Genomic DNA, 15,262 nt, shown 5'->3' on the forward strand with positions numbered 1-15,262 from the left:
GGGAAGCCGGGCCTGAGGGGTGGGCCGGGGCTTGCAGCCGGTGAGCACCGCGGGATTTTTTGGTGATCCTGTGTTCATAACTGTCCTTTCCCCACCACCTCTTCCCCTTCAAACGAGGCTGCCTTCTCCTGACAGCTCTTCTCCTCGCAGCCTCCGCACGTATGACACATTCGCTCCTATTGCAGGTCTCCTCCCCACACGCATACCCAAAATATGTAGGTTTCTGTGCGTGGCATAAGAGTTTTTGTGCCCTGAGCCTTGAGTTCGTAGATGACAGGATACGTGAACATTTGCTGACCCTGAACTTCTGTGAACTCCTCTTCTCCCTCCCCTTCCTCTCTCAGATATGTAATGGCTTGAGTCCAGTGAGAGCAAAATGGTTCTTCTCTCGCAAGGACGGGGGAAATTAGGTGGCATTAGGTATATTTTATATTTCATGGAAATGTACTGCGCCCACCAGTTCCAATACCGTGTTCAAAGGAGCGGATTAGCTGCTGCGTTAGACGAATGCCGACCTTGATCCCCTTTGTCTCTTCTGCAACAATTTCGGTAGCTGGCTGGAGTTGTTTTGAAGTCACTGCCGTCTTTGGCACTTTGCTAATGGTGGTTAACAGTATTATGGGTGTTGTGAGGGAAACAGGGCTGAGGTATATAATAATATATACCTATTTTTAGGTATATAAACTAAATAATTTAAAAAGCATCTGTTTCCTTTTTTTTTTAAATTCGTTGTATAATTTATATGTGTTTTTTTTGTAATTTAACAGAAGATCAATGGCAACTTTCTTGTAGCTATCATGGCATAGATATGAGGACGGGAAGCCTGGTTTGACATTCTTCCATTCCCACCCCTCCATCCTTTTTTAATTGTATTAAGTGAACTGGAAACTAGATGACCAAAGGTTAAATACTCGGAAGGTGTGAGGCAGAAGAAAACACTTATGAAATCAGACTTAGTACCAAATTCAGGTTTGTTTTCTTATTAGAATTGGGTAAAAGTGAAGTAGTGATCTGGTATTTTATATGCTTAAGATGTTAAATAAATTGCCATATTGCTTTGTTGTAGGAATTCTATATCCTCATACACAGCTCTTGCATTTATATCTGCACTTCAATAAGTGATGTGAGAGAGACTTGTTGTGAATAATTAACACAAAAATAACAGTTCTGAAAACATGAAATAATATGTTTGAAATGCATAGTGAAAATTTTCCTTAAAAATTATCTATACTTGAAAGAACAAACTGAATTTACTTCTCCAGCATAGAGAAACCATTATAATGTTAACTTGGCATTAAAAGGGCCACTTAAATTTGAAAGATGAAAACATCTGTTTTTCATGGCGTTATTTAAATACTGCTTTGACAATAATGAGTCTGGATTACAAAAATCTTTAGTAAGGATAACGCAGTGAAGTTCATACCTTGCATTTGCATTTTGTGTGGCGTAGCCCTGTGTTTAGCCAGGATGGAGCTCCACACAAATCAGTAGGTGGGGTCTGCCTACATCCGTACCAAAGAGTTTGCAAATTGGAGCCTGTTGTTGTCTGAAGCAAATTATGGTTTGAAAGTGGAGAGTCATTTCTTTTAAGCTTGGCTAAGGTTGTAGTGCATTAATTGATCTTTTTAATGTGTAAAATGCCACTAACGTGTAGTGAAATACTTGATTTATAATTCCAAATATAATTAGATGGGGAATAACTGAAAACCAGAACAGGGCTGTGTTTTTCTCCTGAATGGCTCTGGCTTCAATTTCTGCCTAACACTGCAGTGTGAAAATATACAGCTTATGACATGGATGTTAAGATGTTCTGTATGCCTGTGTTATTGTTACAGTGTGGTGCTCTTACAGTAAAACTATGCAGAATTTTTTTAATGGCTTACTAACATACAAAGTTTTCTAATTTCTTAAATGACTACCTGCTGCTAGAAGAAAAAAAAAAAGAATATTTCACTAGTCTTTATAAGTTTTGGTTCAGTACGGTATATTTGAGTAAGTGCACCTAGAAAGTGCAATCAGGAAAGGCTTTGTTGGAGACTGATTCAATGAACAGCCAGCATTAAAACCTTTCTGGGAATTTGCTCTTTACCCTCTTTTCACATTTAATGGAAGCTGTTGATACTTCACGTACTGATCAGCTTTTAATTGTCAGCAAGAAAGCTAATCAGCTGTTTTTTAAAAAGGTGTATATACTAGTTGTGTCCTTATTGAATGCATAATCTAGTGCGATGTGAAAATGGACAAGATCACGTCTAAAAATCAAGCTCAATAATAATAAAGCTTTTCTAGCGTAAACTCACTAAATGTTGCTTACAATTCTTAAGTTACGGGTATCTTAAGTTCTTAGCTGCATGCTTTTTAATGCTTGCTTTTTTTTATTTTTATAGCAAGCTCTGAATATGTCTCTACTGAGGTAGCTGGACACCACTGTAATCAGTGGCACTTCAGAATTTGATATAAAACAGTAGTCCACAACTTTAGCTTGTAAAAATGCTTTTAAAATGCCAAATGTTTACTTGACAGTTATGCTTCACATCTAAAGAATAAACTAAACCGGTGTATTGCTTGTGTTCATTGTCATTTTTGCAATGCACATAATTGTAGCAATGACTTTTTCCTTCTGAGTGTAAGAACTAGAAATTTTTTTTTGTGCCTGATCACATGCTGATGTAGAGACTATTTTACTTGGATGGTAGAGGTAAAAGCACTTTATATTTAAATATTTTGACAACTAGACAATAGTTTTAATTTACTTAACTTTTTAAAAACCTTTAAGAAATCTAAGACTAGTAGTTTTTTTAAAACTTTACAAATGTTTTCTATCTTGCTGTGTATACCTTTTGGGGCCTAGTAACGTTTTTCCCCATTAAGCAGGAAAGAACAGATACTGCTTCCTCCAGAAATACTAGGTTTCCCAGAAATGCCCATTAATGATGTGGAATGTTTTCTTTTTGTGAAGAGTTGTGATGTACTTTTGACAGCTGTTTCTCTGAAGAGTGGGAGTTAATGCTTTTTTAGCCAAATGAGTAGTTATAATTCTGTATCCAATACAAATCCATACATGCACACTCTTACCTAACCAGATGGATCGGCAATTCTTCCAGAGTTGTTGGTTTCCTGGACTCCTTTTAGTGGAGATGTCAACTCCAGAGTTCAGTAGAATGGGCTAATTAGAACATCTACAAACAGCGGTTTAAACCTCGAGTGTTTAACCACTGATGTTGGTAGTCACAGGGAATAAACAAAACTGGAACTTGAGCTAGTTTGCCAACTTGGAGTACAAAAACATAAAAAAAAAAAAAAAGAGTTCTTCAGTTCTGTGATCTGGTTATATGGAAAACAGTAACCTTAATGGATGCATAGATGAGGTAATTTGCATCAGGCCAGCTTTTGATACATCAGTCCTCAGGTAATAAGGTTTTTGCCACGTCCTTGGAGATCATTATGCCCTATGCCTGACTGTATTATCAAATACCATAGATGCATTGATACTGGAAGTAACTCTGTGCTTTACTAGCATATTTGGGCTTTTGTGGTCTGGTGTCTGTTTTTAAAGGATTAGAAATTTCTTTCAACAGGGAACATCAGGTTATCACGAGGTGCTATGTATAAGCATGAATGTTGTAAAGAGAGAAAAATGTGTGAGTAGCATCGTCAAAAAATACAGCAGCAGCAGAAGAAATAACTGTAAAATCACATTTTAATTTTTCATGTGGGGCAGAATTAAACATAATGATTTTAAGAAAAGGGAAAATACCAACTTTATAACATTTTTAAATAAACACTCAAAGGCTTTTGTGAATTTCAGGACAATTTTCTGCTTGCTTACTTCTGTAATACCGTGAAAACACAGTAAGCTGAAGAACAGTTTTATCCTAGGTTTTGATTGTGATCTTTTTTCCTTATTTTTTTAAATCTTCTCTGGAACAAGTAGTTATGCATATATTATGATGAACAAGGCTGTGTTGTTATACCAGAACAAAGAAACGACATGTCTTTCATTTACACTCCTAGCTACAGTTCTTGCCTGCCTTTGTGTTTTAGGTTGGACTTGCTAGGTGTCTTGCATAAGTGAATGTTACTCTGTGCCCTCTAATCATATTTCATTTAATTATAATCCATACTTCGTAATTGTACTCCTTTCTCTGACTGCTGCTGTTTTCAAGGCTGGGTAGACTTGCACGATGGTCTCTGATTTTTAATATCTGCACTTTGTCAGCTTCACTAAGGATACTTGCATGCTTTCAGTTTGTGTTAAAGTTGGCAGGATCATGACTTTCTTTTCTGTGCTCAGGGGATTAGGGCATTTTGTAGGCATGTAGCTGTACTGAAACACTTATAGTGAACTGCCATAACCTGCACAGTTTTCTTTCAGGAATGTCTCGCCAAGTATTTCTGACTTCCTACTCTTACCTTACTGATATGGAAGTATCTTGGTTTGTTTGCATTTTGTTCAGGTACGTGCAAGATGGTTTTTATACAGCAATCATTAAAGGTAACTTTTAACGAGGTTTACAGTAATGGGTGCTAAATGGTGTTCACTGAAATAAAGATCTTTGGGAAATATGGATTACGAAGAATTATCAAAGAATATTATTTATCAGCAAACCCATTGTCCTGTAGTTGAGAGAAAACTGTTTGGGTTAAAAAGTTATAATGGCCTATAGGAGTAAAGAAGCCAGTTTACAAAAATGTAAAGAAGTTGAATTAAGTGAATATGATTGATAAGGGAAGCCAAAGACTGTGACGAGGAAAACCCATGCTGTCGTGGACTATGACAATAAGGCAGGGCGTATTTTAGGAGGAAAATGAATTCTAACAAAGCCATTAGCTTGTTACAGAGAAAACATTAGCATTTGATGATCTTTGGAAGAGGTAGATGTTCATTAAATACTGCCATATTCAGAAGTAAAACCAGATGATAGTCATATGTGATGCTCTGAACTGCTTCCTAAGAGAACTTGAGGGTGTTAAACAGCAGCCACTGAAGTTGTCTGGTAAGAATTGTAAAAAGTTGATAGGGCGCTTTCTTCTGATGATGTTTTTCAGTATGTCTCAGAACACTGAGAAATTATGTAAGTTTAGCACAACTTCAGGTTTCTTTCAGTGGTTTTAAGTTAGTAATATGCATGGTAATGGATATTGACTGAACAGGAGTTTTAAGTAGAGGAAATAATTGTTCAGCATATATTTATAGAAGACTGATCTTGTAAAATTAACTTCTGGTTCTCTTGATAAGATTAAAAACCTTGTGTGGTGTAATATTGTTGATGTTGCAGACAGGTTTCTCTGAAACCTTTTGCTGGGCGGTAATGTGACATTTTGATTAAGGAACTAAAACGATAGATCAAGTGTCCACATATGAAATGGTTTAAAACCTGGCGGATAATGTGAATCAAGTGGTTAACTATAAATAGTTGCTGTTACATAACTGCGTGTGATGAGGGCTCCTCATCGTCAGAGTACGTTCATGAAGAAGCACTGGGAAACCTGCTCAGTGCCTGCTGTTGGGCATTGCCACTAATGAAGTGAAAGCCAGTGAAAATTGCTGATCATTTTTGTAGCTCGCAGAAAATTGGGAAAACAATAGATAATGCAGAACAGGTCATTAGCGCAGGGTGGATGCTTGGAAAACTGGCCGTTTCCTGATTGTTTACTTGATGTGGCATTTTGTATCAGGCTCTAAAATAATGAATACAGTATGTTAACTTTTTAAATAAATTAATGATATTTGTAATTAAAACAAATCAAATATAAGCAGCTATTAATATTAGCTTTTAGTTTGGGAATTTATTTTGTAAAGCTTTGGAATAGTTTCTCATGTATAATACAGAACAGATATTAAGTGTTGATCTGCATTCAGTATGTGGGTTTTAGGGAAAGCTTTTATTTTTCTAAAAAGATATTAATAATATGAATAATTTATGAATAATATTCAAGAGGAGAGTCAATTGTGAAATAATAGATTACATTTTATTATATTTCCACTGGTTTTCTCTATATCTTGAAGCAAAGTTGAATTTCTAAATGTAGAATTCATAAACGTTCTGTGTGGGCCAAAAAAATTGTGGTCATATATATGTTTAACTGGGGAAGATTAAAAGCCATTGTTGCTCTGTCATAAATATCTTACTAAATTGTTTAAGTGTCTGCTTGTAAAATGTGAAACTATGTCGTAATTCACCTTATTTATGTTTGCTCTGAAAACCAAATATAAAACTTAACGTCTTCTTGTATGGCTGTGGGAGACCAAGCTTGGGCTGGTGCTGCCTGTGAATAACTTTGTTCCTCCGCAGACGGTTTAAAGTGGCATAACTTTGGCGCTATTGCTTAAAGCCGTAGTTGTTTTCCCCTGTGCTGGCTGCCGCTCTCATCCCCACGCTGCCGCCTTTGTACTAGCAGGTGTCTTGTGACCGTTTGACGACTGGGTCAGGGAACCGATGGAGGTTAAAATAGGCATTTGGGTTCAGCTTTACTTTTGTTTTTACATGTAAATAATAGTCACTTTCTGCAGAATCAGTGGAAAAACAACAGTTTGTAATTACTTATTTTTTTAAGTATCCCGAGCAGATGGGAGGGGAAACTTCCTGTTGTACAGAGAGGAAAGGAGGTCCTCAACTGCTAAATATATCAAACATATATGCTGTACTAAAGTCTTCTAAAAATGATGTGTAAAACAGCAGCTCAGAAACTTATTTTGGTACTGAATAAGAAGGGACAGTGGGGAAATAATTACTGATAACTCCTGTAAAATACCTTCTTAATTTTAAATATGGGTACATCTTTGAGGTGGGAGTTATGAAAGGAAATAGGGTTTTTGGTGTGGAAATTGTTAGTGTTGGAGGAAAGAAATCTAAGGAAGCTGAAAAGAATATTTTTTCTTGAAAATAATATTTAAAAACTGAACTACATAAGCTGAAATTAAGCTATGGTGGGAGTTCAAACAAAGTTTGGAATAGGCAACAATAAAAAAAAATCAGATAATAACTACCGTGGTCATATTTTAAAGGGGCCCAATAGGAGAGTTGCGCAGGGTCCTTGTTTTTTCTGAAGAAGTGATCACCTCAGGAGAGACAAGACGAGATCTTTGGCTTCATTGAAGCTACAGTTTGGATTTAAATCACTGAAATTTATGCTGAGTGTTCTTGAGAATAATGTCCTGTACAATACTCAGATAAAGCAATTTCAGAGGCAATTCCAAAAGTTTAAGATTCTCCATAGTATTTCATTACCTTTGTCAATATGATTCAGTAGGTTATGGCAAAGAAGCAAAATATTTTAAAGCTTACGCTGTTTACCTTCAGGATTAAACAAGATAAACAGCTTACAGTGTTCCCATTTGCACAAGTCACAGTATTTTTAAACCTGTTGCTTGTAATTCTGGGTTGTTTATCAGGAAATGCAGTTAACCTGAATGTTCTGTTGTGGCTTGTTTCTGATACATCGCAATATAATTCTCAAAAGCAAAATGTTTGATCCATAAGCCAAAAAAATAGCTTTAAAATGTATGTAGGCAGAAGAAGGCCTTTTGTTATTTAGCATAGTCTTTTTTTTTTTTTTTTTTTTTTTCTGGACAGTACAGGAGAAACAACATAATGATGTATAGTAATTAGTTTGCTCAGTAGGTATATGCTTTTCTTCTTGAATTATGCAATTTTAGTATTTTAGGAACAATACCAAGTACGTTATGAGTTCTGAATGTATGGATTTGATATGCTTTGATAGTAAGCTTAGTTACTGCATTTTAAAATGCGTTTGGTTTTAGTTTGTGTATAAAATGTAAAGTGCTGAGTGTTGTTAACAAAGCGTTCTGAACCTGCTTCCTTTAAAATCGGCTTTTTTTTGGTGGTCTTACATAATAGGAGTTTTAGTTTCCTGGTATTTGTGACTATTTCTGGTAGTGGAACAGGTAGACATTAGTTGAAAGATTTAAGTCATAAATTGTTTGTCATTGTTAAAAGTTATTTTGGGGATGAATGGGCAGCCAGTGATGATCTGCACCTGTAGCTGTGTCTTAACAAAATACCTATATTCTTTTTAATCATCTGTTTCTAGGAGTGGGTAGATAAAACCTGGATTTTTTTTCAGCAAATAATTTATTCACATCTAAAATATGAATTGTGCCAGATTGACTGATTTAGGTTTTGCCTTTTTTTTTTTTTTTAAATGCTCATCTCTATAATCAGTAGAGAGAAACAGGTTCAGAGGGTAATCCAAAGATCTTAATATAGAGCTGCCTCTCTTTCCACATTTACCTTGGAGGGAGCCCATCACAGTCATTGTTTTTGTATTACAACATTACAGTTTGAGCTGAATTAAGCGCTTGCTTCAGAATAATTTTTGCTGCATCAGTAAACTGAATAGGTTTCCACTGCTATCTGGAAAGTACTGGAGGGAAGAGAGAGGGCAGGAATTACACGGTTGATGGTGAAGAAGGAAGAGAGGGTGGCTGGGGGATGGAGCCAAGCATTTTCTTACTGGCGGTAGGAAACTGTTAATTGACCCCATAACTGGTATGAAACTTTCCTTTAGTGCCTCAGGTACCTAAAGATGAATAGTGTGAATCCCCCCTGCAATTTATGCAATTGGGTCTTTAATATGTAAGCAAGAAAACATGCAGATTTTTCTTTATTCTTCACTTCTGCTTGCAGGTGCTTAGCATGAACTAAAATTCCAGTCATGTGAGTAGTAGTGGTAGTATATTTTAATATTGAAATAGATTGCTGAATGATCTGTTTTCATTTTATGTCTCGTAGCAATTTCAGAAACTAGGGTTGCAAGGACAAATAAAAATGATCTTTTTTTTGTAGTAGGAGTACCTGGTTTTTAGAATGTATATGCTGCACGATAAAATAAGTGTAGTGAAGATTTAAGCATATACTACACCTGCGGTTGATGTTCGTTATTGACTTTTTAATGACATTACACTGCATAAATTTAGTTGTAAATTTGCATCTTTACATGATTGGATTGTCATATCTGCTCTTGGTAACTGAAATTGTATCTTAATTCAGAGTTTGTTTTTTGTTTTTGCTTGGAAGATAGGATGCGAAATCTCTGTTTTACTTGTATATTGAGAATTATTTCCTTGGGCTGGTTGACATTATTTGCCAAGTTTCATGCTAGTTTAGATAACTTGTTGAAGATGTTATTTTAGAATATAACTGCAACAGGTTTTGTTTAGTGACATTGGCCAGTTTTCATGGAAAGTAGTGCATCACTAGCTAAAGAAGTATGTAGGGACGGTTATGTCAATTTTTGATTGCTTAACTTGAGGCTTCTTTAAGATACTAATCTTCACGGTGCAAGTGCTGAGGATGTCTTGAAAATCAGCCTTAACAGTATCGGCTGCAGAGACGTGTTAACAGAAATAACACCCCGACAGTGTCTGAAAACCTAGTGGTATAGATTCTGGTAAACATTTCTAAGAAACAACTGGAGGAGAAGGGGAAGATGGTGTATCTATAAAAAAACACTGGTAAGCCAGCTTTATACTAGCACAATAGGATAGCTTTCCCTTTTCTATGGCTAAGTGGTATCTTGCTCTCAGTCTTTTTATACCAATGTAAATTAATCTATCCTAGACTCTTTAACCTACATTAATGCTTTACGTCTCAGTCTAGGTAATTGCACTGGTGCCTTTTCCAGTTGTATGTCAGACAGAACTAACACATACGTAACCTCACTGCTTCCAGAAAGGCCTGAAGCACAGATTTGGAAAGCAGTCCTGTTGACTGTCTTCTACAGGGAATGTTCTCTCTTAACTACATTGAGTATACAGAGCTTCCAGTGGTAGACTATTAAAAAAAAAAAAAGTCTTTGTCACTTAAGGAGGGAAAAACCCCTCAAACCTCTGATAAAGCACAGGAAGCAAAATTGTTGACAGAGAAAATTCCTTTTCTGTATAGTCACTTTTATGAGAAGAGCCACACCCCAAAGGTAATACATTTAACTGTTAGTGGATCCTACTGACATAATAGAATTTTTTTCCCTTGTATTCAGAGGTTTAAAAGGGATAAAGAAAATTATGTGAGTTAATATCCTTTCAAAGTTATTTGTGGTAGTTGCCACGTTATTTGTGGTATGTTCTAATTTAAAAATATTTGTCTCTCTATGATCCTAAGAGGCTTTGGAAGAATAACATGTTCCGTTTTGTGCAAAAGTAGGAGACGTTTATGATCGTCCTTTCATCTTGTTTAACTCCTGACAAAGCTCCTTCCACAGTGTGCACAAGCTTTGCTTTTTCTGCTAGGTAGTACTATTATTCCAGTTGGATTGAGTTATCATGGCTCTCTATCATAAAGTCTAGGAAGCTTTTTGATTAAGAAGTCTGAAATACAGAGAAGCTGCACTCTGTTTTACAGCACAGAGGTGAACTTTTGTTTTTAATAATGTCCCTTTCCCCTCCTCGGTTGAGTAGCTTTGCTGTATTTTTGAATCAAACCTTAGGGTTAGCAGTGGTTTTGTGGGGTAGCCAAGGGGATGAATTCAGGTGTCAGAAGTGAGAGAAGGAGTGCATAGCTAGGACAAGAGGAGAGCTTTACAGGCAGGGCATGGCATTCTGGCATGCTGCATCCAGAATCAGGTATTACTGGAGGGCATTCTTGTGAAACACTGGGAATCTCGTGATTTTTCTGTTTTGTTTTGTTTTGTTTTTAAGCCAGAGAAAGGCCTAGGGGTTGTCTTAGGGCTTTGCTGTCTGTGCTATCAACAGTATTTTGATCTAAAAAGTCAGACATCTGTGTTTATGTAGTGAAACACAGCATATGTAAATCTGCTCTTAGATCCCTGTACTGTAGGTTTTCTTTGAGAGATGCTGCATACAGTATTATTCATGATGCATACGGGTCATGTGTTCTAAGGATAATTAAACGTTCTGAACTTCAGTAGGCCATAGGGATGTATCCAGGTATCCATTTTTTTTTTTTTTTTAAATTCCAGTCATGAAACACTGTAGATTGAATAATATAATGTTGTAGAACAGCTAGAGGTGATTACTGGATGGTGCTGTTCGTTGCTCTCAAACACACACTGTGCAGCATCTGAAGTTTTATGACAGAGGAGATTGAATTGAAGCTAAGAAACGTTTCAGGTGTCCTAACACGTTGTCTTGTAGGGATACTAGTTTAATCTTACCTGTGGTTCTGACACAATTTTTCGTTGACCAGCCCTTCAGTAGCACACTGTTCACTTCTGCGCCTCTGTACCCATGAATGGAGTGCTGGTTTCAGAATTGTGCTATGAAATGCCTTCTTTTTTTTATTTTTTTTTTTATTTTATTTTATACCTTGAAGCCTGAAGTGTATGAAAGTTAAATACTGGGAATTCCATTAATAAGGTTTAAACTTCCTAAAGGCAAAAAGCAGCTTTTCTCCTTAATTTCCAGTATAGTTTTACCTTTTTGTCCATCAGTATTTTGGGAAGTGCTGTGTTTCCTAAAAATGTCAGTAGGGAACATCACAAAAGTCATGCTGTGTTGTTGTTGGACTTTTTTTTTACGCTTAAATCTTTGCAGCTTATCTGTTTTTTGTCCTTGTCTTTTTTAGTAGTTTGGATGCTACCAGAAATTACTAATATTTGAATTTGAATTTTAGATATTTTTTTTTTAAATTGAATTTTAGATCCGTTTTTTCTTTAAGAGCTCTTAGAATAATTTTCATCTGCCTTGCTCATCAGATGGCAAAGCTGATGTTTTTGGTGTTACTTCAAGCATCCAAGATCACTGAGTGGCAAAGTTAGTCATAGGATCTTATTCTCAGCCCAGGTTTTCCTCGCTCTTTTCTGTCTTTCCTACATATGTGGTGCAGTAATTTATTATTCAAATAATTCCATGAGATTAGCTGTAAGAATTTGTATTGCTGTAATAATGATTGAAACTTGTAGCTTCTGATCTGCAACTTTGCTGGCTTAATTTTTTGTTTGGTTTATTTTAAATGATTCATTTTAAAAGGATACTGATGTTTCAGTATGCAATAACACAATATTTAGGGCTATAAATTTTTCTACAGTATAACACTATGTATAATACAGGCTTTAATTTTTTTCATAGAACCTGTTTGGAACTCTGCTGGTGTGTATGCTTTTAATAGTATGGATGAAGGCTGGAGTCTTCATCTGAGAAATTATGTATTTTAAACTAAGTTTAAAATTTTAAACTAAGTTTAAACTTCAGTTAAAGTTAACTTTAAGTAAATTTAAACTAAGTTTAAACTAAGTTTAAACTTTTAAACTAAGTTTAAAATAAAATAAGTTCAAGTATTTTAAACTAAGTTTAAAGTTGATTATGTGTATTTCTTCCACCTTGCATAATTTCCTACAATGGGGAAGCTATGTTTGAAAACAATAGAAGATTGCCCTGTAGAATGATTTAATTCTGTGCCATTTTGAGGCACTTAGAGACAGCCTATCTATTATATTGACCTCTTTTTAAATGTTGAATTTTGTTTTTAAAATCATGTGCAATCTAACTCTAAATTCAAACAAACAAAAAGAGAAAACATTATCTATATTAAATGTTAATTAAATTCATAGAAAATAGAAAGGCAGCTGATAGATAGAAGGATGTTATGACCTTGTAGAAAACAGAAGGTATTTAGGATTATAATAAGCATTAGTAGGCTTTCTGTACCATAGGCCTTTGTATATTTTGTTTTAGAGATCTGGAAGTAACTTTAATAAATGTGACCTATTTTTAGATTTAGTTTGGGTTTTGCACTATTGAAAATCCTGCTTATGATGTACTTGGAACCATTTTTACTTGGAAGATGCAACAAAAGTTTCAGGTATTTTTTTAGTGAAACATTCGCATATATTGAGAGGAGGAGATTAAAATTGCAATTTTATGGCTGGGGGGAATTTATATATATCAAATGAGATGTAAAGACGTGTATCCACATTTTCTTCACACATGCAAGTGCATGTTCTGTAAGCCATTTCAGCAGTTACCTTTGTTGTGCACTTCATGATTAGTTAATGTACATTGGGCATGTTATAAATGCATGTCTGGCATATCACAATATGATTTATACTGTGTAAATCATAAATACTTCATTCAGTATTTTCACTGCTCGTTACACAGAACTGTCTAGCAGCACTTGAGAGAGTAAATGAATTCTCTTAAGACCTAAATGCTGTCATCAGCAATATCTATGTGTTTACATTCTCGACTGCATGGGCTGTACACGGACCACTTTTTGAAACAATCCTCTGTGTGAATAAAGAATACTCAAGTCTTTGTCATGCTAAAGTAGAAGTTTAATACAAGCACTAAATCAATTAAAAATACTGTTCTTTTTTGATAGTGAAACCGTCTCTCAAATTTAGACATCCTATCTCAAAACAGCAGTATTAATTATTTAGTAGGGTTAAAAGAGAAAGTTGCTTTTTAACAGCTCTTTGTAATTATTCAAAGTTAATTGTTTATTTTAAAGGGGGAAGTGAAATTTCTTTGTATGAAATGGTGTCCAATGCTAAAATTAACCTGATCTGTAGCACATGATGTGCTGTTTATCAAAATGATGCACTGTAATTTAGGAATGTTTAATGAAAATAGCAATAGCTTCAAGGTGTTTTTATTTATACAACCAGATCAACATAAATAATTTGAAAGTTTGAGGCTTTTTTACAGACGGTTGTGCCTCTCTAGAATTACAGGTAGCTGGGAGTGGCGTTCCTGTCCCAGGGGGTGTAAGGCTGACAGGGGTCAGGGCATGGCGGGGACCAGGCTCTTCATAGCCTGGCTGTGCCGGGGAGAGTGATGTGGCCGCCATCGTGCCCCTTCTGTGGCTCTAGCGGGTGCATTCTTTAATGATAAAACTCGCTTGCTACCTCAAAGCTCAGAAAAGCATCTTAAATTGCTGCATTAATCCTCTTTTTTCTAAGAGCAATATTTGTTAAATTCCTGTGTTCCTGTTCCTGTCTGTATTCTCACTACCTTGGTCATTTGGTCTTCCTAGTCAGCAGACTTACACTCTATAAAAACTTAATGTTGGTACCAAGGTAAAGGTTTCTGTCTCTAGGGAAGAGATTAGGTTGAATATATTGTGAGCTGCAGGGGAATGAACATTCATTTGCAGGGTAAATATTTCACCTGTTTGTACCATACCAGTTTTAAGGATAAAAAGAAGTTGTGGTTTAAGAGTAAAAAAGCTTTGAAGTGAATATGTCTTTACTGTCACCTCCAAAAGTCATTACTGACTAGATTATATACCAATATGGATGGGATCCTTTTGTGGTAAGATATTTCCTTAGTTAGCTCTACCTGTCCATATAAAAGCTAGTAAATCTGTGTGTTTTTCAGAGATTTATTTTTAGTTCATAAAGTTGTAATGTGAGGCACAAACAAAAAACTTTGCTTTGATACTCTAAAAAGGGTTCTTGAACTGAGGATTTGTGCCTGGCATTATCCCCTGCTATTCTACAAATCCAACGGAAAAACTGTTTGTAAGCCAGCTCTGGTGGCACTGGTAAATGTCTTTTATATAGAAAGTCAGGACAGATTTGTGTGTGTTCAGTACCAGGCTGTTCTGAAGCCGAACCAACTTGGGTAAATTCTTTTTTTCTCCCCTGTTGCACTGTACACAAGGTTGAAAATAAAGGTAGACTTTTGAAAAAGTAAACTGGAAATGGCCATGCATAACACTAACTCCACTTGCTTTAGCCTTGTCCCCACACTGTGTTTTCCATGCGATGTGGTGGTCATGAGGCTGGAGTAGAAGGATGGCCCTTTCCATCGCCTGGTGCTCCAGTGCAGCTTTCCTGCTCTGCAGACTTCACCAAAGGAGGGTTGCCACAATAGGACTGCAAACAGGGTGATAAGTGTGCAGTGCTTTTCTCTCTGGGTTGTAGCTTAATTTAATGCCGTTTAGAGGAGTTCATGATTAGTCATCTCTTTCTCTTATGTCAGTTATTTGCTGTGAAGCTATCTGCTGTATATGCTTGTTGACCTAAACATTAATGTGTTGAACTGCTGCTCATCCAACATGTACATTCCAAAAAACTGCATGTTTTCAATTTGTCCTCCAAGATGCTCTGCAAAGTATGTGTAGTGTTTACATAACGAAGGGAGATGGTTAGGTCTTTCAGTTGACTAGGTGACTAAATTAGGTAATTCTCACAGAGGATACTTTGACACTGGTCATAAATTAAGTGATCACATGAAACCTGTTCGTTACAAGCCTAATTAATAAGAAACATTTATTCTACACTTACTCCTCATATCCTCATTGTGTTTTACTAAATGCCAGTTAGGGTGATGCATAAT

General features: G+C 35.9%; 1 protein-coding gene across 1 annotated transcript in view; it reads right to left on the reverse strand.

The window, feature by feature from the left end:
* Positions 1 to 13,769, reverse strand: part of CFAP54 (cilia and flagella associated 54) — a 159,883-nt gene extending 146,114 nt beyond the window's left edge. Inside the window, exon 1 of the mRNA XM_009321347.1 lies at positions 13,626 to 13,769. Within this exon, the coding sequence (XP_009319622.1) occupies positions 13,626 to 13,769 (144 nt within the window). The remainder of the gene's footprint in view (positions 1 to 13,625) is intronic.
* Positions 13,770 to 15,262: the final 1,493 nt, after the last annotated feature.

This window comes from Pygoscelis adeliae, unplaced genomic scaffold (assembly GCF_000699105.1).
Source record: "Pygoscelis adeliae isolate BGI_AS28 unplaced genomic scaffold, ASM69910v1 Scaffold232, whole genome shotgun sequence".
NCBI lineage: Eukaryota > Metazoa > Chordata > Aves > Sphenisciformes > Spheniscidae > Pygoscelis > Pygoscelis adeliae.